The 25,335-nt window shown below is 42.2% G+C and overlaps 4 protein-coding genes across 4 annotated transcripts; 1 reads left to right on the forward strand and 3 right to left on the reverse strand.

Annotated features, from left to right (window-relative positions):
• Positions 1 to 1,348: 1,348 nt before the first annotated feature.
• LOC128735262 (Bardet-Biedl syndrome 7 protein homolog) lies at positions 1,349 to 4,975 on the reverse strand. The gene is made up of 4 exons (XM_053829756.1): positions 4,475 to 4,975; positions 2,333 to 3,187; positions 1,789 to 2,275; positions 1,349 to 1,737 (listed from the first exon to the last, which is right to left on the reverse strand). Exons 1-4 carry the CDS (start codon positions 4,967 to 4,969, stop codon positions 1,349 to 1,351), a joined length of 2,226 nt encoding a protein of 741 aa, XP_053685731.1. The 5' UTR covers positions 4,970 to 4,975.
• Positions 4,976 to 5,319: 344 nt separating this feature from the next.
• On the reverse strand, positions 5,320 to 7,293 carry LOC128735263 (alkylated DNA repair protein alkB homolog 8). Its single transcript, XM_053829758.1, has 2 exons — positions 7,121 to 7,293; positions 5,320 to 7,047 (listed from the first exon to the last, which is right to left on the reverse strand). The coding sequence occupies exons 1-2, from the start codon at positions 7,223 to 7,225 to the stop codon at positions 5,320 to 5,322; spliced, it is 1,833 nt and encodes a 610-aa protein (XP_053685733.1). The 5' UTR covers positions 7,226 to 7,293.
• A 2,331-nt stretch (positions 7,294 to 9,624) lies between these two features.
• Positions 9,625 to 12,489, forward strand: LOC128735264 (putative helicase MOV-10). Its single transcript, XM_053829759.1, has 4 exons — positions 9,625 to 10,277; positions 10,345 to 10,482; positions 10,545 to 11,024; positions 11,085 to 12,489. The coding sequence occupies exons 1-4, from the start codon at positions 9,625 to 9,627 to the stop codon at positions 12,487 to 12,489; spliced, it is 2,676 nt and encodes an 891-aa protein (XP_053685734.1).
• A 6,912-nt stretch (positions 12,490 to 19,401) lies between these two features.
• Positions 19,402 to 21,024, reverse strand: LOC128735265 (uncharacterized protein K02A2.6-like). Its single transcript, XM_053829760.1, has one exon. The coding sequence runs from the start codon at positions 21,022 to 21,024 to the stop codon at positions 19,402 to 19,404; it is 1,623 nt and encodes a 540-aa protein (XP_053685735.1).
• Between the last annotated feature and the right edge of the window lie 4,311 nt (positions 21,025 to 25,335).

Below are 25,335 nucleotides of genomic sequence, written 5' to 3' on the forward strand. Positions count from 1 at the left end.
CAAACACTTGCGGTCGAACAATCTGAGCCTCCGTCCAAAGTGCATATTTCACAAATTAGATTGGTTGTCCTCTACGGGCATGAAACGTGAACACTGCTAGAAAAAGACCCGCGAGCTCTCGGAGTTTTCGAACGGCGAGTGCTAAAAGCCATCCTTGACGGCGTGTAAGAGACCGGTGTATGGAGGCGAAGAATGAACTACGAGCTTGCGCGTCTCTACGGCCGACGGCGAACCCAATATTCAAAAAGTGGTTAAAGCTGGACGGATACGTTGAGCAGGACATGTTGCTAGAATGCCGGACAACTATTCTGCAAAAATGGTTTTAGCAAAGAATCCGGTAGGAACAAGACGAACAGGAGCACACTGAGCAAGGCGGAAGGACCAAATGGAGCGAGATCTGGTGAGCACTGGATGTCCGGGGAACTGGAGACCAGCTGCCATGATCCGAATCCGATGGAGGAATTATGTTACGCAGGTCTTGTCATAAGACGTAAGGCCTGCTATGTAAGTAAGATAGTTTGGAACAAGTATTGCAACATCAGTAAAATTGAGGACTGCTTAAGAAAGCACCTTGATGAATAAAATTAATTTTTATTATATGAACAAGATACACCAACTACCGGTGTGACTTTTCGAGGCGTCAAACAGCAATGCTGGAACTATGTATATATATTTTGCTATCACAAGCCACATCACAAGTTCGTTCCAGACCGTAAAAGTAGCCAACTTTTAGGCTTAGCGAATTACTTCGATATTAGGAACGCTGAGAACTTTGTCGGTGCCCCTCCTATAGAATCAAAACAACGAAATCGCAGGTTTATACACCTGTCGTACCGGGCTTGGAAAGCAAAAGCGTACTTACATGTGATTGGTTCATTCTTGACAGTGCCTGATATTTATGCTTATTGCAAAAGTTATTCGATAAATTTTTATTATATTCCCGATATCAATCCATGCACAGAAGACACATTCCAGCGTTACGGATCACCATTCCCTACTATGCAAATCAGTAGCTATTTCATCAAATCCCCGACATTCAAGGGAAAAATAATGTCTTCGTTAATCAACTGTTTTACAAGGTATTTGCCAAAAAATTGGTGAAATAGAATGCAATTAACACAGTAAAAATGGATGTTGATTGTGTCCCGTAACGGTGGAATGTGACAGAAAAACTTTCTGATTGATTGATGCAAATATCTCTGAAATCCATTGATAAATGGCTGAGTTGTAAGCATGTAAAACGTGACCACTTTTTGTAATATGTTCATTGCTCGTACTTCTAAAGTACATCATAATATAGTAAACGAAAATGTAGTTAAACGTTAAACAATACCTAATATTCCATGTTCTAAGGCTCCTGATCTTCAGCGGATTTCATGACACTGTAGAAATGCACCAACTCATCATAGTTATAGTTTTCGAGCAAATCAATCAGCTGCGGTAACTTCGTTTTTACATTTACTCCTTTAAACTTAAACTTGTCAATGTACAAATCGGTTAGAATACCGTAGATACGGTTCAGTATGGTTGGTTGCTTTTTGAACTCACTCTCGATCTGTTTCTGATTCCTCAACAGGTTTTGATATTCTTCCGACAGTGCACTGAATTCTTTGTCGTTACGAATGTCCAGATCAACCAGCGCTTGCAGGATCTGATAATCCTTCGTGAGCTTGTTGTAATGTACTATCTTTGGTTCGATCAGTTTTATCAATTCGGGAATCGAATGTTCATTAGAATCTAGAAACAGAAAAATTAACAAAATCTTCGTTAACTCTTGCTTATACTCACTAGTAGTAATTTCCAACTTGATGCGCTTCTTCGTAGCCTCCTTGGTGATGAAATCTTTAAGGATCGAAATCGTCGAAATGTTGTCGCTGCGGAAATTGGCTTCCGCTTTGCCGTACTCGCAAATCAGAACTGTTCCAACGAAAACATGCCGAAAAACCAGCCGAGTTTTCTCATTGCCGTACAGTTTCTCCGGTATCTCCGGGATGCTGTTCAGCAGCCAGTTATGCATTTCGGCCTGGCTGAAAGCTCCCTTCAGGATGAGGGCATTCATCGAGCGGGCTTTGATTTCATCCGGCAGGTTGTACGTGATCATGTGCAACGATAGTGGTTTTATCGGATAGCGCTTCAGTTGGCAACATTTTGGCTGCAAGTTGGGAGTTATGTAGACCTGTAAAGTTCCACTTTGACCTTCAACTGTACGAAATTTCAAATCCACACGATTGGTGTTCGCTTGGCAGCGATAGCTTGCAAGTAAACTGTTTCCACTCTAAAAATAAATGAGATTTTCTTCCATATTCTAAATGTTTGACATAGAGTATTTTACCATTTTATCACACTCGCTGAAACTAACAACTGCGGAGTTCTTTTCCACGTCAATCAAATTAATTGGGGCATCACACTGCAGCAATACATGTTCGATCGGAGTGGGCAGCTCGATAGTTAGTGCATAGGTTGCATCCTCCTTACATAAAATCATTGAATCATTCACCGGTAGCATTGGAATTGCTGACAAACCTGTTGAAAGCGCTTGGGTCGAGACCTGATAACGCTCCCGTTCCCTCGTAATAGCCTGTTCGAGTTCATAAATTTCGGCCTTTAACTTATGCAGCTTCGAAGAGGTATCTGGATTTATGCTGGCCGAAATCTGTTTATTACTGTCGCTTAAACTCTTACTGATGCACTGAGTCGTTAATCCGAATACTCGTCCAGAGTAAGTGCAAACTACCACTTCCGAGTAATTGTTAGCTCCTACACATCCCCCCTGAATGCACGAAATACTTTCGTTGAAATGTTCCCGGTATATCTGGGTACACTCCATTTCAAACTGATACTCATCCAGGTTCATCGTGAACACCTGAAGTGTACCATCTCGCCGACCAACGATCAGTTCATCTTTCCCATCTCCGGATAGGTCGTAGGTTGCGACGCAGGTTACAGCACTCAGATTTTCCGTATCTTCGACCAATACCTCTCGTTTGACTTCTGTCACCAGTAGGTTAATATGAAACAGAAGAACTTTTCCATCACCGAAACCGCACAGTATCCTATCGCCAAGACCTTTCGGGACATGCAGGACCGTTGGTACGCTATCCACCTCCAAGGTTTGGCGAACACGTGAATGCTCTAGGATACGCAGCACTCGACCCGAACATGCCAGAACCGTAATCAGACGACTTGTCTAAAAATAGATAATGAAAGTGTTGCAGTAAAGCTTTAATTGTTAGCCATTAGCGATCAGATTCGGATTAGAGATCAAATGGTTTTGACCAGAATATAGAATCGTGGCGGCTGTTTGAAGACTTCACCCTTGAATCCGCATCGCTGAGGAATCGAGAGCCCATAAGCGAATGAAGCACATTAATATCCAGTACAGCTTGATACGAGCAAAGATTAGAGCCGGTCTTAAGACATGCCTACAAGTGACATCTATGATAAAGAAGTTAAAGTGCTACTTCGATACCCATGGACGGCCACGAGGATCAACAATGGGTGATGTGTCGCGCAAGACACCAACGGGTTCAATGCTAGAAGCGCCGAAATGAAGTAATGGGAGTCGCGAGTGTCGCGGATTGGCGGGATATGGAGAGAACGGTGCTAGAAGACTACATCCCAGAAAGCAACCATTAGACGCCAACGATAACCAAAGCGGAACCCAACATATAATAAAGAAGGACGACCTATTTATCATTAATAAGCATGATGACAATGCCAAAGCGACACGATGACCAGAGAGAATATTCGCTCGTCCGACACGCTCAAAGTTCCCACCATTCCTCAAAAACTTTTGTGATGATACGAGTGGACGCCATAGGTCGTCGATGTCGAAGTAGCGCTAAAAAAATCGAAATAAAACTCATGAAGAATACAGGAGGGTTTGACTGGTTTTGATTGTTCCGAAATGTATTAATGATTTTTCCCCGAAACCCGTTTTCACGAAAACAGTTTCCCTGAAAAACATTGCCCCGAATATACTAGAAACGTGAACAATCCTCGAGAAAGATCTGCGAGAACTCAGAGTTTTCGAGAGATGAATACTAAGAACGAACGATCGATTCAGCGGCGTGCCGGAAAACGGGGTATGGAGGCGGACGATGAAGCATGAACTCGCGCAGTTCTACGGCGAACCCAGTATTCAAAAGTAGCTAAATCTGGACGGATACGGTGGGCAGGACATGTTGTAAGAATGCCGCACAACTACCCTGCAAAGATGGTGTTTACTCTCAAATCTGGTAGAAATAAGATGACTACCAGTAGACGGATGCCCATTTAATAAAAATAAGAATTGGGGAAGGCTAGCTCAGCCTTCTCAAAGAGGCATCAAGCTAAAGCATTCTGACGTAAAATCCGGCATTTTGTATAAATATTTTGATCATGAGTTGCTCATGAAGTCGTCTGGATTTTGCAGTGAAAAACAAATTTTGAAAAAAAGAGAATTTTGCTGTTACTTGAGCTGTAAAATACTTACGTTGTTCGGGCAAAGCGCGGCCACATCCACGATCGAATCCCCACAAAGATACGATCCGACTTCTTTGCAGTCCTTGTAGTGATTGTACACATGGTTTCCGCACACCAACAAATCACTTCCGCTTACGTACATCGATCGGATGTTTTCCGTAAGATTGGTTTCAAAGGCCAGAAACATTTTGCCTTTTTTGTTAAAACCTCGAACTTTGTTTTCCGACGCGGTAAAGATTTTGTCTGCCACCGAGCCGATCTGTCCGCCTAGCTTGACGGACGCTATTTTGTCGTGCGGAAGCGTCTTGAAATGAATTTGTAACTCATCTTTTTTCATCGAGAACACCTGCAGTACTCCATCCTGATCGCCAACAACTACCTTCTGTTGTTGTTTCAGAGAGCCCTTAGATCCATCGGAGCTGGAGGTTCCAGGTAATAGTTGAAGACAACTGGAGGCCGTCAAACCTACGACCGTGTAATCTACACGAGTCAATTCAAGTTCCATATCTTTCGCAAAAAAATGACTACCAAATTTAACGTTTGTTTCCTTTGTTATCAAACAGCGGTTCCATGGTAACCGTTGATGAATTAAAATAAATGGGTAAAATGAGCATGCGCCAGAATTGCGCTAACAAATATGCAGCAACAGGTTACCTATTTATAGCAAGGCGGTTTTTTATAGCATACAGTTACGGTAAATCGGGCTAATTTACCAAAAAATAATGCTGCAGCACGTGTCATGTCAAACCTAATATAATAAATTATTGGGTTCTTTTATATGCTTCACATTCATATACGAAAAAAACATTTTATATGGTCTTTCGGATCCGAATAGAACTATTATCTAACCATTGGTTAACAATTTTTTCTTAACACAACGCACCAATTACCTTGATCGTAATAGCTTTCTTCCACACTGAGCTGAGGCACAGTCCCACACAATCGCTCCAGTTCTCCTTCCTCAAACACGTGGTAGTATCGCAGAAAGGTTGCCTTTGTTGCGTGCTCTTTTCGTTCCAGGTCGCGCAGCTTCCAGGGAACCAACAGGTCCTGATGTTGAAATTGCGTCCTGTTGGTGTGAACCGGAAGTACCGTACTCGCTGCACCGGGATCTGTTTCATTTAAAGTTTCCGAAGCGTCAAACTGTTGTTGTTGCGATCGGTTGGCGCGTTTATTCTGCCGAAGATAGCTGGATTGTTTAGCGTTTGCTGCTTGATTTTTTGCCCAAACGTAAATCAGAGCACGTCCTTCTGGTCGGAGGACCCGACCCATTTCCGTAATCGCTCGTTGACGTCGCTCGTCGGTAGCCAAGTGGTGGATTACGGCTATGCTTATGCAAGCATCCACAGAGGCTGATCGAAAAGGTAAAGCCAAACAGTCACACTGTAGTACGTTCAAACCGCGCGAAGTACATACTTTAAGCAACTCGTCACTGCGATCGCATCCAAGACCGGTTATGCGTTCATTATCGCTAAGATATTTTCCATTTCCACAGCCAACATCCAGCATAATTGAGCCAACAGGTAACGAGTTCAAAAATGCTAAAACCCGAGGCCACGGTGAATGTCGTGTTTCGCTGAAATGCTTTGCAATTTCATTGTAAACTTTGTGCACATTTTCCTGCTCTAATTGGGCAGCATTCTCTTGAAGGTGCTGTTTTCGGATCTCAGCTTCTTGTTTGAATGTATCACACAAAGATGAGAACTGACATTGACACGAAACATCCTGCAGCTTGCGAAACGTATAAGACACACGGAAACCACGTTTTCTTACTGTAAGACTGTTACCCAAACGTACGGTATCCATCTTACGAGGCGTTATCCCATGTGTCCAACCGTATCTACTCTCCCCGGACATAATTAACAACGATCCGCGGGGTAAATCTACATTCAAATGATTTCCTCTTGTGTCCCTAAATTCCATCAAAATTTCGCTGCCCAGCGAAAGGGAAATAATTGGATCACGAAAGGCACTATGTGTATCGACGTGAGGCGGAATTCCTTGACCAGGTTCGTAACAGTTCACTGTTAGTTGATCGGGAATGAACCAACTATACATAGGGTACTTTTCGTACAATTTTGGCCACAGCAGATCGCATATCGCAGGAATGGCTCTATCTAATGGCTTACTTTTGTCGACATTGTTGCTTCCGTACAAAAATTCGTAGCCAAAATGTTGAACACGGCGATGTTTTAGACTTCCACCAGATTTCTCATCGTTAGTACATTCGATCAGCTCAAGCAGCTCCGATTCTAATTGTTTGCCCACGAAATCCGGAATCAGTATCAATCCAGGAGGTAGTTGATCACTTTTCCAAAAACCTGCATCATCGGAGACCAATTCTCGGCTGCTGTACGCCATCAAAAGCACACATCCATCTTGGCCCAGCGGCGCGATTCCGTTCATTGCTTCGTAAGCGACCTGTGCCATCTCCGTTGATTTAAAACGCAGGGAACAGTAGGATTTGCCCGTTGGAAAAGCGACGTTTTCCAACGATGAAGTCGCTACATGACGCAGTACTTCCTCGAGCAACGTTTCCTGCTGCAATCCGGTTGCGAGTCCAGCATTGCAGATAACTATGTTCTGTGAATTGGTTTGCTTGTTAGGTATTGCATGCTGTACATATTGCGATGCCGATGGTATTTGCCATACTAACCTCAGTTGGAGCGTCTGTAAACTGAAGACCAGTTTCGTTCGAGATGATAATTTGGCAGCGATTAATTTTCTTCTGAATTTTCTTTTTTAGCTTCTTAGAAAGCATTACAGCAAAAGTATTTTCACAGATAGGACACCACACAAACACAACACTGAATCACCTCGATGTTCTTTATCAAATCCAAGTAAAATCCCAAAGCGTTGAGTGAGACCTAAAGCCGAATGTTGGGTCTTGGGCGATAAGATAATAAACATAACACGAAAGAGCATCGAAGGACGACTCAACCAAACCAACTGTCAAACTTTGACTCGCAGTCGCAGCGCAGATTGCTATTTCTACACTCTACCAGGAAAACACCTAATAAAAATGTTGAAATCACGTAAAAAGGTTAATAAAAAAATCGTGGGCATTTTTCAAAACTATCGTACGGGTTTGGGCTAAAGGGCTCAAGAATTGATAATTGATGATTCCGCAACAAACTTTTATTGTAAACTCGCAAGTAAACTGCAGATTTTATAACCAATAAGATTAAGTACTGTTACACTAAATTTTTCAACTTTTTTTCACACAAATAAAAACCAAAAACAGTGAAATTTGTGGTCTATTTCGCTCGACTGAACTACTTTTGGTAAATATTATGCAAGTCACCGCTAAAAAGTTAGTAACTCAATCGTCAGTAAATGACAAGTGAGCTTGTTTTATTTTGGTGGTGCATTGAGCCGCTATGCTGCTCGTTCTCCCCGCGCTAAACACACGACAGTGACTGAATCGAGTCGAGTTGCTCGACGTGACTTACAAAATAGGCCCCATATATTGTGAAATTAATCGAAGGTTTTCCCTCACCGATTAATCTCTCTCATTTCATGCACAATTTAAAAGAACAATTTATGCCAAAAATCGATTTTTTATGTTTGAGAAGCCGCCATTGCGTTAAAAATGAAAATTTTGCTAATTCTTTTGATCAATCTATATAGATAATATATCAATATCACTGACTCCTTTTGGGTTTTTAGATTTCCGATGATTGTCCAAAGGTACGTGCTCACCGCAAGACGCCTTATTTTAGAAGATTAGCTATACACTCAACCCCCGCTAATATGAAAAACCGCTCGTTTAGATTGGGCGAGTTCATTTTTAATCTGAATATTTGGTAACTCTATTCAATTTCACACACGCGCAAGACGCGCACCCTATGAACTTGTTGTTTTGATTTGACGAAAACAAACGTTTTGAAAACATTTCAAACATGCGCGAATTCTATAAAGGTTCGGTTTGTAGAAGACGAAATTGGCTCGGTAGTTTCGACTAAAATGGTCTATTTTGAGTGCTGGAGAGAGATAAGATGCATATGAGCTATATTGCCAAAGCTCCTGAGCAAGAGGAAACGCATTAAGATTTTTTGCTTTTTTTAATTTACCGGTCAACTTTAACGTCAATTATGTGTGACGCTTGATCGGTTTTTAATGTGAACGCATTCATATCACCGGGGTACAGATTAAAAATGTTCAGATTAAAGAAGGTCATACCAACGGGGGTGCACGGTAGCAGCTATTTTCATACTCTTTTTAAAAACAAAATGTGTTAAAAATACAGTCAGTTACTGTTTGTAAGATGTATACAAATTTTCACTTTAATCAGTTACAAGGTTTTCTCTAGAAATATTCTGGAAAAATCACAGAAAAATCGACTGTATATGACCCCTTAAGACATAAACGCAGATTTTTAGAGACTCCTTGCAGATTTCAATAAACGATACAGTTACAGTTACAAATACAGTTTTTAGGGATTTGTTGCAGGTTTCGCTAATTTTTGCGGATAGAAATATGCGCTGATTTTTAAATACAGTAAAAATCAACGAAGCACCGGTTTTCGAGCAGTTGCGAGTTGCGACTAGCGAGAAGATAATGTAGGAAAAAATTCGGCACCGCGGAGTGTTTTTGTATCAGTGTTTTAAAACATTGACAAACTGCAGCTGATCTGATGGTGTTTCTTTTGCATCTTCTGAAAATTACAAAATATCTGAAAGGACAAAGCGAGACATTAAAATTTAACATAAAAATTTGTGCAGTTGAACAAAAAGTACGTGCAATACCTGTGAAAAAATTAACATCGCAATCTTTCATCATCAGCTAAAATTTAAAAATATTCAAAAACGTTGATACCAAAAATTAGTAATGCTTCAATCAAGTGCACAATCGTCTTCAAGCAATAACCGTATGTACTCAAACAGTATTCTCAGTACTATCTTAAAATTGGTTTTCTCTTCTTATTTAGCCACCGTAAAGGATATATTGCGAAAAGCTATCGAACGTTGTCATGTCGAAGGCCAAATTAGCAAGGATTGGGTGGTACCATGCGAATCAATTTTCCGATACTTTAGCGCTGATGTTTTTCAATTTCACCGCCGAGCGGTGCGAGCGCGAGATTTCCAAATACAATTAGAACGGTCATCGCTCATCACTGAAATTATACCCCATCCTGATGAGCAACATGTGCGGGTCAACATGGACCTTTTGCTGGAGAAATCCGGTCAGAACAAAATCGTTTCCGAAAATAATCTGGACAACGGATTGTCGCTGCAAAAATCAGACAGTATGGAATCAATGACTTCTAGTTTAAAAAGTACCTCGCTTGGTCAACCTTTACGGTTGGATTTTGCTCCATTCGCTGTGAGATTTGACTACGTTATGGGATTGAATCGACCACGGCAACATTTCTCTGATAAACAAAGAAGTTGCATTATGTGTCGCATACACTTTAAAAGTGCAATGGACTTTTTTCAGCACATGAATATGCATAGCGCAAAAGCTGCCATCAACCCTGCATTCCAACGCGCTACTTATCTATTGGCCGCTGCATTTTTGTACGATCAACGGCAGCTTATGTCCACGCTAACGCTAACAAACATGTGCATGATCCCGCTGATCGTCGACGTAGTCTATTTGTATCATGACAATTTTGAATTGTTCTCCATCAGCATCACGAAAAATACAATTGGAAGCTTTGCCTTATTGCGTTTTCCGGTGCCCAATCAGCTCCTGGTAAAGTCCAAAAGCGTGTACTCGCTATTTATAGTGTATCATCGAGCCGACGACGAGCAGTGTGAGTTCGTAGAACACTATCAGCTGGAGGTATTCGAAACAAAAAACAAGCTGACGTGAGTATAAAGACTGCATGGTTTTAACTTTTTGAATTACATACAAAAAAATTGTTTAATTTTGTAGAAATCATATTAGGAAACTCAAATTCAACGTACTTGCTGATTACCCTGCACCGAAAGAGTTTTGCACGGTTGTTGAAAATAATTTTCAAAGTTTATCAGATTATACAGAAAAGGAAAAAGAGTTTTGCGAATCTATTCGGTTAGTATGAATGCCTATATGTTCAAATTCTGTGTAGATTTTAATGATAAGCCTTTCAACAGATACCTCTGTACGACAGATCCGGACCAACGATTGAACGCAGAAAACTATAGCCGGATGCTTGAGATAATGGTGCACGTGCATGACCTAAATGTACAATGCGACCTGTCTCGGTACACAGCGGAGAATGCAATGATCGTTGCGACCAAAAAACCACGCACGTATCGTATTGAGACAAAGTATTTCGACGGTCTGCCCGCGAACCTAACCGAAGGAGATAACGTAACAATTACGGTGCAGTGCTCACAGCGTGCTTCGGTGGATTTCGACGGTGTAGTATCGCAGCTTATGTATGACGCCCTGGAGATTGAGCTGGAAGAAAAAATCGAAGCGCAAAGTGTAGCAAAAGTAAAATTTACGTCCAGCCGCATCGTATCACGACTAGAACTGCAGGCATTGGAATTTACTCGAAAACATGAGCTGTCCGCTTTATTTTTTCCAACCAAACCACCACCAGCATCAACCAAGAAGCAGTTTTGTATGTAAGTGCTCAGTGCTTTTCTTAAATATCTTCAATGGTTTTTAAATTTCTATGGTTTTAGATCTTCCTGGTTTAATCAGACAATCATAAGCAACCCCGAGCAGCAGGTAGCCGTTCAGAATATCGTAAACCAAACATCACACCCATTGCCATACGTTTTATTCGGCCCGCCGGGCACAGGCAAAACTACCACCCTTGTTGAAGCAGTTGTTCAAATTTGCACTCACCATCTGGGAGCACACGTTCTGGTGACATCCCAGTCCAACTCCGTTTGCGATGATATCACATTGAGATTGCTAAAGTTTCTGAGCCCCAACAACTTGTATCGCGTGTATTCACGCTCCGCAGTGAAACGGATCGACGAACTGTCGGAAACATTGAAACAATGTTCTAATTTTTCCGAAGGACAACATCGGTGGCCAACCAGTGATGATCTGTATAACTGCCGAGTTGTAATCTGCACTCTGTCTGTCTGTGGCCGACTGGTACAGTTCGATGTTCCAAGGAACCTATTTAAGTACGTGTTTATCGACGAGTGTGGAAGTTCTTCTGAACCAGCGGCGCTAGTCGCCATTGCTGGTTTGGTTAGTTCTAGAAAGAAAATTAACGCATGTGTAGTTGTGGCTGGAGATCCCTACCAACTAGGACCGGTAATAAGAAGCGAACTTGCCGACAAGATGGGCCTAGGAATATCTATGCTAGAACGACTTATGAAGCTTCCGGTGTATAAACCGGACCCAATCACTAAATCGTACAACGGCCATCTGATAACGAAGCTGCTTCGAAATTACCGTTCCCATGAAATTCTGCTTGAATATCCCAATAAGCAATTTTACGGCAACGAGTTGATTTGCGTCGCCCCAAGGGAAGAAGTCGCTCTGGCTATGGACTGGAAATGGTTACCGAACAAAAGCTTTCCCATCATCCTGCATACCGTGTTTGGGAAAAATGAACAAGGTGAAAGGAGCAAAAGCCGTTTCAATGCCAAAGAAATCGATCTGGTAGAATTCTATTTGGATTTTATTCTGAAGGCTGGCGTAAACGGCAGAAAAATTGGACAGCAGGAAATAGGGGTTATTTCTCCCTATCAACTGCAGACACAGCATCTGCGCGAAATGTGCTCAAGACGACAATGGTCCTCGGTCGAAATAGGTACCGTCGAGCAGTACCAGGGCCGTGAGAAGTTGATCATAATCCTGTCGACTGTACGGTCTCACACACCTGGGGTAGGATTCTTGCACAACGTTAAGCGATTAAACGTAGCTATGACCAGAGCCAAGGCTCTGCTTATAGTGATTGGCAACAGCTACACCCTGCAAACGGATCCAAATTGGCACGAGTTCATTAAATTTTGCACTGAAAACGAAGCCACCGTTGGGAGGTGCTTCGAGTTGGGTCCAGTTAAAGAGGCCAAACGTTCCAAACGGGAAGACATGTTTGCTGCTTTGTTCAATTCACTGGTTTGATGCGTCGTGAAGAGGTATGTAATGAATGGCTGATCATGTACAATATTTTAATTTTTTAATCATTTTAATTAAAGACTTCCGATATTTGTTAAGTTCTTTTGTTCGGAAACGTCAATTCGTACTCGATTTATTTGTGTTTACACAGAGTAGTGATTTTGGATTGAAATAAAATGTACTTGTCCATTATATGTTAGCATACCGCCATCCGGGGTGACATTGGGCCACGGGGGTGAGATTGTGCCAAAAACCAAAAATGTTTATTTGTGAAAATTTATTATATCTGTAGAAACTGGTGACTTAAATTTAAAATGATGATGAACATAACATATTTATTCATAACTTAGAATGGAACACAGATAATATTAGCAAACTATTTAGCCTAAACAGGGTTTCAAAGTTCGCGATCAAAAATACGCGGAAATAACGCTTGTAAAAAATGTCCCGCATAAACCAACCCAAACAAGTAATCGCATCAACTTGCTATCTTGAAGGTATATAAACTAATCATTTACAATGTTTTGAAAGGTTATTATGCGTTGGATAAGTTTTGATTACGAAAATAATATTTTTCGAAACTTTGTACTTTTCGAGCTTCACGGGGGTGAGATTGTGCCAAGCCATAATGATCGATCCAATTTGTGGATTTCACATACACAACAAAAATACGTCAGTATACACCAGCACACTCACATTCTTTACTATTGAGCACAATATTTTGACAGATTAGATTGCATCATCCATTTTGGAGCAAACTGCATCATAGGTCTGCTAAATAATTTAAACTAATTTTTACTTTTTCTTTGGAAATTTCAGATACTTTGAATAAACACTCTAATATAAGACGAATATATTATACCGTGTATATACTGCCAGTTTTAAGGATGGGGGAGGGGGGTAGGATAGGCCACATGTTCTGCGGCCGCGGGTTCTTGAACGAAGTAATGGTTACTTTTGTTAAATAATCAAATAGGTATGCTTCCTAAGGATACATCCCTTCATATATCTCCCCCTTGTTAACCCTAGAAACGCTACTGGTTATATAAAGGCTCTCCATTGACTACGAACTCATTTTTAGTTATTTCAGACCACTCCGGGTTATTTTCGTTCATATTTTTTGTATGATGCGTTGTTTTTGGCCGGCCCCCTGCCCCTAATAGTCCACTTAGTTCATGGACGGCCCCATGTGGACTACTTTATACTGATCTTTATGTGTATTGTTTATAGACATGCTAATGTTCACTGTTTAGGTTTTTAGCCTAACTTTATGTTTACCCCCTAGAAGGGGTGAGATTGTGCCAAAGTTGATGCACTTCCAGTAAAATTAGGTTTCATTGTAACTAGAGCATCTCTACGGTAGTTGTTAATTGAACAATTTAGTACATATTGACGGCTTCGAAATCAACTTAGTTCCTAAATTGTGTGTATACTGAGCTAAAGAACAAAAATATATACTTTTTTGGCACAATCTCGCCCCGGCTGACGGTACCAGTTATTTTTTACGAAAGTTGTCATAAGTCGGAGGTCCGAGTTATGCCTCAACAAATAAATTGAAGATGGTGGTCTCATTGTTGAATATTCAGGTAGGTATGTTCCAGCTAATTGTCAAAACTATGAGCCTGATGCAGTGTTTCGAGATTTTGCACGACGAAACATTCGGAAGCACACCTAGGAACTCCCTAATGGATAGGCCTGCTCTCAGCTCGACCACGTTCTGGTTGATGATCGACTCAGACCGCTATCTCGTAGCAAGCATGCTTCGATGTGACCCATAGCTGTGGAAGAGGCGTACACGCATCTTAAAGAGGAAGTTGCGAGGATAGGGTTTATCATAAATTCTTCCAAAACAAAGTATCTGGTGGCTGGTAGGTAATGGTTATCATTCACGCCTCTCACGCCGAGATCCCGGGTTCAAATCCCAACCCCGCAGAAGTCACGAATGACCTAAAAGTGTTAACCCTCTAACGGGCAACACCGTAAAAACGATGCGATCAAGCTAATGACTATTTTATCATGAAAGTACACACGAAAAAACCTTAAGTTCTGATTTTCATGCAAAAATAATTATCTGGAGGAGCGCCAGGTAAGAGTCCAATTTCTCTTTTTCTTTTTTCATGTCTAACGCTCTGCCCAGATATTTTTTCAATTCAGATATATTACAAAATTAAAATAATGCATGAGATTTACTCATAGAAAAACTTTTTAGGTCAATCATTTTGTTCTAGATGTCCTTTTTCTACAAAAGTAAAAAAGGGAAAATTCGCGCATTAATTATTTTCGAAATTTTTCGGAATTTTTGTTTTTGAAAGATAATAACTTTTGAATGCATGGTCAGAAAGTTATGATATTAGTATCAAAATGTCAAGAAATCTGTACAGAACATATTTTCGATATTGCCAATTAAAAACAAATTTCGTATGCGACTCTGGAGCTTCAAACGCGAAGGCCGTCTACAGACGGTCTTACCCGTTAGAGGGTTTTAAAGTGACTATATTCTAACAAAAAAAATTCTTGGTGGCATATTGGAAAGTGCCCAAAACAGACGAGAGAGAGTGCCCCAAACACGACGTAAAAATCATCATCGGAGATGCAAAAGCGCAGATCGGGAGGGAGGAATTCTTCCGTCCAGTTATTGGAAGACAGCCTTCATCTGTCGACCAATGATAACGGTCTCAGGCTCATCAATTTTGCCGCGGCCAGAGGAATGGCCATCTGTAGCTCCTACTTTCCACGTTTGAATATTCAAAAACACACCTGGAGGTATCCAAATGGAAACTCTAGCTCTCAGATCGATCATGTCTTGATTGACGGTCGTCACTTTTCGGATGTTATCGATGTACGGTCTCTTCGGGGACCAAATATCTACTCTGACCACTATCTCGTAGTGAGTAAGATTCGTGCAAGGCTGTCGAACACGGCAAAAGCTCGCACTGAGAGGACGCTGCGTTTCAACATCCAGCGGTTAACGGCAGACGGCGTATGCCAGGAAGTTTGACCAGCGAATCGCAGAACCACAGGTAGAAGGAGAAGATATAAATGAGCTGTGGAGGGACATCCATGGTGCCATCGAAACAGCTGCGAGAGAGGTGGTAGGCACGACGCGTGGAAGACAGCGTAACAGCTGGTTTGATGCCGAATGCCTGAGAGTGACAGATGAAAAGAGCCAGACCAGGAGTCGCATGCTCACTGCGGCAAAGCATCAAAACAGAGAGAGGTACAGAGAGACTAGAGCTGCGGAAAAAAGAATTCATCGTCTAAAGAAATGCGAGTACGAGGAGCACGTACTCGCCGGCGCAGAGGAGCGATACGCCAGCAACGACACACGGAGTTTCTATAAAACGGTGAGAAGCAGGAATTTTGCCATGCCTGTGATGTGCAATGATAGTGCTGGCAATCTGCTTACCGACAAAACGGCGGTAGCAGCCAGGTGGAAGGAGCACTTCCAGACACTATTGAATAGAGAGGTAAATACGGAGATCAGCAGGGACAGGATAGAAATTGTAAGCGATGGGCAAGCTGTGGAGCCACCAACACAGGAAGAGGTTAAAAAGGCAATCAGTGAGCTGAAAAACGGTAAGGCTGCTGGGAAGGACGGTATCCTGACTGAACTTCTAAAAGCGGGGAGCGAGCGGCTGTACGAAGCAATCCACCGGATCATTGTCAGGATCTGGGAGGAAAAACAAATGCCGGAGGAGTGGTTGGATGGCCTCATTTGCCCAATTTTGAAAAAGGGACATCGACTGGAGTGTAAAAACTATCGTGAAATTAAATTGCTCAATTCAGCCTACTAGGTGCTTTCCCGTATCCTGTTCTGCAGACTGAGACCGTTAGCGGAGTCCTTCGTCGGCGAGTACCAAGCTGGTGTTCGTGAGGGTCGCTCCACGACGGATCAAATGTTTACCCTGCGTCAGTTGCTAGCCAAGTTCCGGGAGTACAACTTGCAGACACACCGTCTGTTTGTGGACTTTAAAACGGCGTACGATTCAGTTAATGCTAGAACGTGGTTTTCCGACGAAACTAGTTACGCTGATTCGTGCGACGCTGGACGGATCTAAATCATGCGTTAGGATAGCGGGTAAGACCTCAGCTGCTTTCGTTACGTCAGATGAACTGAAGCAAGGGGATGCACTCTCTAACCTGCTATTCAACATTGTCTTGAAAGGTGCATTACGAATGGCAAACGTGGAAAAGAATGGAACTATCATCACGAAATCTCACATGCTTCTTGGTTTTGTGGATGACGTCGATATCATCGGAATCAACCGAAGAGCAGTGGAAGAGGCCTTCAGGCCCTTTAAAAGGGAAGCGGCGAGATTAGCATCGCCAAAACGAAGTACATGGTTGCTGGTAGGGAACGTGGGAGCCCAAGTGGTGTTGGTGCCTAGGTGGAGTTAGATGGGGAACGATATGAAGTAGTCGAGGAATTTAGATGCCTTGGTACACTCGTGACATGTGACAACGATGTAAGCCGCGAAGTGAAACGACGAGTTGCAGCCGCGAATCGGGCTTTCTTACGGATTACGTAGCCAGCTGAAGTCCCGTAGTTTGCAAATTCGCATAAAACTGACGCTCTACAGAACACTAATCCTGCCGGTGGCCCTTTACGGACATGAATCATGGACGCTAAAGGAAGCTGATCGGCGAGTGCTTGGAGTTTTTGAGCGTAAGATTCTGCGATCTATACTTGGTGGCAAAATGGAAAATGGAGTGTGGCGCAGACGCATGAATCACGCGCTGTACCAAGTATACAAATATGCTGATATACACCGCTATCCTATATTTCGAACGAAAGTTCTTTCTGCCAGCAAAATCAAACGGGCAAAACATCTCGTTCGAAGCAAGTCGAAAGAAAAAAAGATTTGTTTGAAATACATAATAAGGGTGATAGTGAAGGTAGTGCAATGTGGCAGGCTGTGGTGGGCTGGACACGTGGCCAGAATGCCCCATGAAAGAGTAGCCAAAACTATTTTCAGCAGAGAACCAGGAAGAGGCCGTAGACTCCGAGGCAGACCCCGCACCCGGTGGGTGTGTGCTGTCGAAGACGATTCACGTTCAGCTGGTGTTCGTGGGGATTGGAGAACGGCAGCCCAGGACCGACGGTACTGGAGGGCCATAATTCGTTCGGCGCAGGATCGGTAACAGACCGTTGCCACTAAAGTCAAGTAAGTAAGCAAATCTGCAACTGGAATTGAAACAATAAAGTATTGTGGTTATTATAGCGTAACAAACAGATCATAATCGTATTTTTGAGCTATTAAACAATCCTAAATTACGTCTCGCAAGAATTGGATACAGCGACATATTCAACTACATTTCATTACAATAATACATTATAGCGTAATTGCTCACGATCTGTGTTTTATGTAAGTTATAAGGTCGCCCGATGTGATCTGATTTTGTTATGCTATTTTTAGATGAACCATTCGTACAAATACTGTCTTTGATTGCTTCTTGCAATGCTTTAACATTACTGTATATTAACTTACACAATTTTCTGTTATTGTATGCTTTTCATTCAAATTTGAATATAGGTCCCTCTTGCCCCGGTAAATGGAGCAAGTGGGACCTATTACCATAATTTTGAAAATTCTCCTCCAGATTCATTTCATGTAAATTGATAGGCCTTTTTCGTAATTAAGCCTTCGAAGTGATACCACTGAAGAGTTTCTGTGCTGAAAGAATTTTGAAATAATCATAGGTATAGATAACACAGTGGAATAAACCCTAACTATGCATTTTTTAGGTCCCACTTGCCCCGGGGTACCTTATACAAAGATGTGAATCGAATAAACCACACTGGGCTACAAAGGGCTGGCCACGTATAGCAAGGATGCCGGATGAGAGACCAGCAAAAACAATATTTAGTAAAGAATCCGACAGAGGGCGACGACTTCGAGGCAGATTCCGTACCCGTTAAACGAGCGCACCCTCGTAGCTCGAACAGCGGGTGTTATGGGCGACTGGACAGTGGCAACCCGAGACCGAGAAGCGTTAAGACAATTCCTAAATTCGGCCCAGATTCGATTAGCGGAAAAAGTAAGTTAGTAATTCTAGCACCTGGTCCGGCATAATCCTTCCCTCCGTGCAAGTTACACGGATACCGCGCATCCGCTTCGCAACACCCAGATCCTTCATCAAGAATATCGCGATCAGTTGCTCTTTGATCTTGGCGACCAGTTGTCCGTCGTTCGAAAATATGAGAAGATCGTCAATATAAACCGCAGCTATGATGATCTTCTCGTCGTCAATCAGAAAATTTACACAGGTATCCAAGTTCGATCCCCAGCTCTTCATGAACTTTGGTATTCCATACGCGGCTTGCTGTGTTAGTCCGTATAACACCTTCTTTAATTGGCATATTTTCCCATCGTTTGCAGCAACCTTCGGGATTGCCCCTTAGAGATTTCTTTGTCAGCTAGGTCTACCTCCAGCTGGTATACCTCCAAATCCAGCTTGGGTATCGTCGCTATCAGATTACGGATCGTGGCACACCTCACCACAGGCCTGGTAGGATTCTTGGTAGTCTACGCCCACCTTTCACCTGTTGATAGCCCTTAACGACACGTCGGGCTTTGTATCTCTCCAGTAATCTGTCTGCCTTCGTTTCGATCTTGTAGACCCATTTCGACTTGAATGTTTTCTTGCCTGGGGGAGGTCCATGAGCTCTTTCTTCGTTTGTGGGTTATAGACACTGTATCCCTTGGTCCCTGCTGCAAAGCAAAGCCTTAGGCTTCAACGTCTTTCAAAGACTTGACCCTTCTTTATCTTCGGGTAGAAGAATAAACACGTGCTTACTCAAAGAACACTACTTGTTTAATACTCTCTCTTTGACAGATCCTCACCAGTGCAACCAGAATACATTACACTTTCTTCCTTTCTCAAAACAAAATTAACAAAGTTAAGTATTTAAATGATTTACTGAAAATTCATATCGTAGTCTTTAAACTTCACAGGTATTCTTAATTGACGCTTCGGACGGTCAGCTGCAGTTTCCGACGATTCATTTGTCACAACTGTTTGTCCGCTCCCTGCTGATGTGTTATCTGACACTGTAGGATCAGCGTCCGCTTCTAATTCTCGATTGACGTAGTTATTGATGCTCGAAGTAGCTGGAACAGATTTTAGATGACTTGAATTGCGCCGATATATATTTCCGCTCGTTGATTTAACTGTGACACTGTTACCGGTTTTATTTATAACCAGAGCTGGATTAGGATGGAAATTTGGAGCCAATTTATTTGGTTTATGGTGCATCTTCATTAAGACTTGGTCACCAACGGAAATATCAGATTCTTTAGCATTAACACTTTTATCGCGATATAGTTTCGAATTATATTTTGCTACGAGGTCTCGATCCTTTACTTCTTCATCCACTATCTTTTCCCATTCTATATGAGGAAACCGATCTTTGAAACGTCTGCCAAACATTAGTTCTGCTGGTGATGCACCTGTAACTGAGTGTGGGGTAACAGAGTACATATATAGATACTGCTGCAGGCTTTTTTCCGTACTTTCGTTGTTCAGCTGCCCGATCTTCAACGCTTTCAGAATTGAGCGATTCTGCCGCTCAACTTCTCCGTTAGCAGCGGGCCAATATGGTGTTGTATGTGTAAGGCGAATGCCGTTATCGACGCAAAAGTCTTTAAATTCCTGGCTGCAAAAGTTAGCTGCATTATCTGTCGTCAGAACATCGGGCAATCCCAGTCTTGTAAATATGCGTTCGAGGCGTTTAATGATAGCAGCAGAAGTGGTTGTTATCATCTCTTCCACCACGCAATATCGACTGTAGTAATCCACAAGTACGAACAGAAACTTGTTATTCGGTAGCGGTCCCAGAAAATCTGCACTCAGGTGGCTCCACGGTTTTGTTGGCATCGCTCTGATCTGCAGTGGTTCAGGGTTAGGTCCTTTTCCTACGGCTTGACATTGTAGACATTGCTTACACCTCAACTCTACGGCTTTGTCGATCCCAGGCCACCATAACGCTGCTCTCAATCTCCGCTTCATCTTGTTACACCCTGGGTGTCCGCTGTGTGCTAGATCTAGAACCCTAGCACGAAGCCTCTCAGGAACTACGATTCTGTTCATCCGTAATATTAAATTATTCACGCGGCACAGCTCACCTTGAAAGGGGTAATACTGTTTCAAATCACTGGTCCATGTTCCCACGTTAATCGCGCTGCGAAGTTTCTCAAATGTGGCATCTTCCTCAGAAGCTTGTATTATTTCTGTCATAGATACCGTCGATGGCAAAGCACTTTCAACAATAGCCCATAAGTCTTTTTCACATGAATTATCGCAGCTACGACTATCGACTTGTGCCAGCCGTGAAAGCGGATCGGCAATATTAGTTTTACCTGGAACGTACGTCAATGTGAATCGATATCCTTGCAGGTTGAGTACCCAGCGTTGCTGTCTCGCGTTTGGATTAGAATCTGTAGAGAATATTTTCAGAAGTGGTTTGTGGTCCGTAACAACTTTGAATTCTTTCCCGCGCAAATACATCTCAAATCGATTAACACCCCAATAGATTGCCATGGCTTCTTTATCCAAAACTGAATACTTACGCTCAATTTTTGACAAACTTTTGCTCGCATAACTTATTACATGCTGCTTCCCAGCATCGGTTTGTAGTAGAACGGCACCCAATCCCGTAGCACTAGTGTAGTGTCACTGTCAGCATTGTAGAATCCAAGGTGTTTAGGGTTACAAAGCATGTCCTTAATCGCATTGAAGGATTTATCCATTTCCTTATTCCATCGAAATTTGCTTCCATTGCGAATCATGTCGCGTAGTGGTGCACTGACCGTTGACAAATTGGGGATGAATTTTCCCACATAATTTGCCAAGCCAAGAAAGCTTCGGACTTCCTCTGCTGACACTGGTCGTCGAAACGATTTTATTGCGCTTATTTTCGTCTCAGCGGGTAGGATTCCTCTAGCGGATAATTCATGTCCCATGAATGTAACTTCGGAACGACCGATCTGACATTTTTGTTCATTTGTAGTTAATCCACTGTCGTTCAGTCTTCTCATGACAGCTGCCAGGCGCTGATTGTGCTCGGCCATTGTACGACCAAACACCACTATATCATCGATAAAGTTAACTACTCCATCCAAGTTTTTCAGAATTCGTTCCAGCTCACGCTGAAATATTTCAGCCGCGCAATTCATACCAAACATTAAACGTTTAAAACGGTAATATGCTTTGGTTGTCACAAAAGTTGTGATGTCGCGTGAATCGGGGTGCAGTTCTAACTGGTGAAATGCATTGTTAAGATCGATCTTCGAAAATACTCTGCATCCGTTCAAATGAGGCATCATCTCTTCAAATGTGGGAAGAGGATGTCTTTGCAGAATAATGGCTGTATTTGCTTTTCGCATATCCACGCATAAACGTACACGTCGACCTCCGTCTTTCGGTGTTACGACCAAAGGTGAAGCCCATGTTATCTTCCCGGTGGCTGGTTCGATAATATCTTGACTTAATAGTTTTTGGATTTCCTCATCTACTACTTTCTGCAGAGGAATTGGCAGCCTCCGACAAGGTTGTTGTACGGGGTATACATCTCGGTTGATATTTATAGATATTAACAGGTTTCTAGCTTTGCCAATCTTACCTGTTTTCTCCTGCAGGATTTGATGCACCTCTGTTTGGATACGTAGAACGCCAAGATCCATTGAAGTAACTCGGCCTAGCAGGTTCGCACCGCTTCCCTTGACGACATATATTTCTCGATGCACTGTTGTTGATCCAACGCTGATATCTGCTTTGAAAACTCCTTTTACGTCCAACTTGTTATTCCCATATGCCATTAACTTTTTACGCGTTTCATTGCTGATATAACTCACTTTACAACCTTTTTGTTTAAGCTGTTTCCATGTATCTTCGCCGATCACATTTACAGATGCACCTGAATCTATCATCCATTCTAACGATACGCCCCCAACCAAGCAATTCACTTTCGTATTGTATTTATTCCCGATTTGCACAGCCAAGCATTTTCCGGGTTGTGATTTCAGAGCGAAAACATTGTAGATATCACTTTCATCACTTTCACAATCTCTTGCGTCCTCCGCGCACAATTCTTCCTCTTCATCCGAATCTTCTACCTGTTGTATTTTCTTCTTTTTCTTTATCGCTGGATTCTTTGTTTTGCACAGCTTCTTAAAATGTCCTACTAATCCACATTTATCGCATTCTTTCTTGCGAGCTGGACACTTTTTGTCGTTAGCGAAATGTCCCAGAGAACCGCAGCGGAAACACCTGTTACCTGCACTTTTAATTTTGTTTACACTCTGAAAATTTTCTTCTTTCACTATTTCCCGTTGGTTCATGTCGATCGTTTCCAAAATTCTTCCCTCTTCGAGAATATCGGCCAGCTCTACCAGCCGTTTCTTTAATATTTCACCACGTAACGCATTAGAAATACAACCGTCGAAGATTTGCTCTGTAATACGCATATCTAGAGCATTTCCATAGTCACACACGTTCCCTTGATGACGCAATCGACTCACAAATCGCGCAACACTTTCTTCCTCTTTTTGAGACATTTTCCGAAACACCGCTCGTTCATGCGGAATACATACGATTGGCTTAAATTGATTGTCAAGTATCTCCACTGTCTTCTGATAGACATCAGACCCTTCTGCAGGCTCTTCATTACTCTTTGGATCATCGAAAAATGCTTCTTGCACTTCCAGTCCACCCAGATGTAAAAACAAAGCTTTCTTCTTTTCCACAGTAATATCAGCGTTGCACGCCAAATAGAGTTCGAACGACCGTTTCCACGCCGTCCATCTCTTTCCCACCGTCGATGGTTCACCGATCACAAACGGAGAAATATTGTGATTCATTTCACTCGCGTTTGAAAATGGGTTTATAACGGGACTTTTTCACTGATTCACTACCGACGATTTATTTTCCCACTTCTCGCTTACCGCAACTTTAACCATTCGTGCTAGATGATCACGAAAGTGGTACTTTGTAATATTTTCTCCTTCGAAGGAAATTATTTCCGACTCGTCGCCAAAATGTAGGGATTAACTTCGGGTAGAAGAATAAACACGTGCTTACTCAAAGAACACTACTTGTTTAATACTCTCTCTTTGACAGATCCTCACCAGTGCAACCAGAATACATTACAGATGGACTTCACAGTCGGCTGGTAGAGTATAGGACAGCTATGAGCTAGTGCAACAATCCTACTGACTCTATCTAGCAGCAGAGTTTGGTCCCTGCTGCATATCAAACGAATACATACTCCAGACTCGGATTTGGAGTCACATTTTCTTCATTCTTTCGAAACATAGACCATTTTTTTGTTAGGGGGGACTTAGACTACTTTGTCCATTGAATTGAACTTTTGTAGTATATCCAAGGGGTCGGACGCTCAGCACATAGTGCCCCGGCACTGCAGAGATATCAAACGGCACACCTCTAAAGCCTTATAAAAAAAACATTTATAGGGCTTCACACACCTCCGGTTCAATTTTACATATGAAATGGGAGCACTGCCGGTTGTCAAAATCATCTCGCACGGTTGCCAGATCTATCAGATTTTAACGAATTTAACAAATCTTGCAGTTCGGCACTTTCGGTACAGCATCGGCACAGTTCGGCTCGTTTCAAGTCGCCTAACATAAAAACGGCTGTGCCGAGTGACTGACCCCTTGAGTATATCCTTATTTGCTGTACGTGTCAGGCAAACCAAACACCATTATACAAGTGATTGGCCACTTGCCGCTACACGTTCCCAGTCAGGTATGATATGGTTTATGAAACCAATAACCTTCCCGGGATTAGCAGACCAAAGCTCACCGGGAGATAAACAATCCTTGTCGAGAAATTTAAATCTACTCGTATATAACGCACCACAACTGCATAACAGATGTTCCGAAGTTTCACTTTCAAGATTGCAAAACCGACCAATGTTTTTAAAATATCTACTCGGACAGTGCCCAGTTACTAGGCCAGTGTATGTACAAAGAGCTCTCTTATTGGACTCTATGAGCTTTTTAGTGGTTTTTGCATTTGGAGTTACAGTCAACTTTCGCTAATTGCACTAAGCTCTTAGCCCGTTTAGTGAAAGACTTTCGTTAATAGAGCTTCCCAGTTATGTGTGTATTGGTGCTTGAAAAGGAGCCAAACAACAACAGTAAACAAAAGAGATGCATTCCTTTCACCAAGGTACAGAATGAATTTTGTCTTCCGCTGGCTTAAATACCAGCAAATTTTCAAAATATATGCTAGAATTGGGTCCTAAAGCCCTATGTCGTTTTTAGCTTGAATCGATGAGGTTAGGGTTAGGAACACATATTTTGATATTCAATTTTATATTTTTAGGCTATTGCCGTTAAAAACCTTTTTTTTTAATTTTGTGAAATTTTGAACAAAAAATAAACATTTGGGCAACCTTATATAGATAAACTATAGTTGTGCATGGTTGTGTCAAGCGGTGTCTAGACAACACGAATTATAAAAAGAAACCATAGTCTTGAAATGTCACGGAAAACTTTTTGTTTACCTTCACGCTCATGTGATAGTGTGTCAAAAAGTCAAAAGTTGCAAAGTCAAGAAATGGCTTGGCAATCGCGACCTAAAACATTTTCTGAGTTTACATCTCATTTTCCGGTTCCGGTCATCTCAGTTTAATTAAGGCCTTTGTCAAAATCAGCAATAAGCGTAGTGACTGCACTTGGTCACAGCGTGGATGGCTTCAGTTTTCGGATGCAACACCCGCCATCGAGATGCGACCGTGTTTGGTTAGAAACGCACAGAAATTTTTGGTCTGCCGTTCGCCCTACTGCTGATTCACATCGGAGTAGCAGAACATACCAATCTGATTGA

The sequence above is a fragment of the Sabethes cyaneus genome, chromosome 2, assembly GCF_943734655.1.
Source record: "Sabethes cyaneus chromosome 2, idSabCyanKW18_F2, whole genome shotgun sequence".
NCBI classification, from domain to species: Eukaryota; Metazoa; Arthropoda; class Insecta; order Diptera; family Culicidae; genus Sabethes; species Sabethes cyaneus.

What these genes read in the sequence shown, in the direction of transcription:
- LOC128735263 (XM_053829758.1), bottom strand. Translation starts at nt 7,225, where the DNA reads ATGCTTTCTAAGAAGCTAAAAAAGAAAATTCAGAAGAAAATTAATCGC. An exon ending in TTACAGACGCTCCAACTGAG is followed by an intron (nt 7,048 to 7,120) that starts GTTAGTATGGCA and finishes ACCAATTCACAG; the next exon opens with AACATAGTTATCTGCAATGC.
- LOC128735262 (XM_053829756.1), bottom strand. Translation starts at nt 4,969, where the DNA reads ATGGAACTTGAATTGACTCGTGTAGATTACACGGTCGTAGGTTTGACG. An exon ending in CCGCGCTTTGCCCGAACAAC is followed by an intron (nt 3,188 to 4,474) that starts GTAAGTATTTTA and finishes ATCTATTTTTAG; the next exon opens with ACAAGTCGTCTGATTACGGT. An exon ending in CAAGTTGGAAATTACTACTA is followed by an intron (nt 1,738 to 1,788) that starts GTGAGTATAAGC and finishes TTCTGTTTCTAG; the next exon opens with ATTCTAATGAACATTCGATT.
- LOC128735264 (XM_053829759.1), top strand. Translation starts at nt 9,625, where the DNA reads ATGGACCTTTTGCTGGAGAAATCCGGTCAGAACAAAATCGTTTCCGAA. An exon ending in GAAACAAAAAACAAGCTGAC is followed by an intron (nt 10,278 to 10,344) that starts GTGAGTATAAAG and finishes TTAATTTTGTAG; the next exon opens with AAATCATATTAGGAAACTCA. An exon ending in ACCAAGAAGCAGTTTTGTAT is followed by an intron (nt 11,025 to 11,084) that starts GTAAGTGCTCAG and finishes CTATGGTTTTAG; the next exon opens with ATCTTCCTGGTTTAATCAGA.
- LOC128735265 (XM_053829760.1), bottom strand. Translation starts at nt 21,024, where the DNA reads ATGGCAATCTATTGGGGTGTTAATCGATTTGAGATGTATTTGCGCGGG.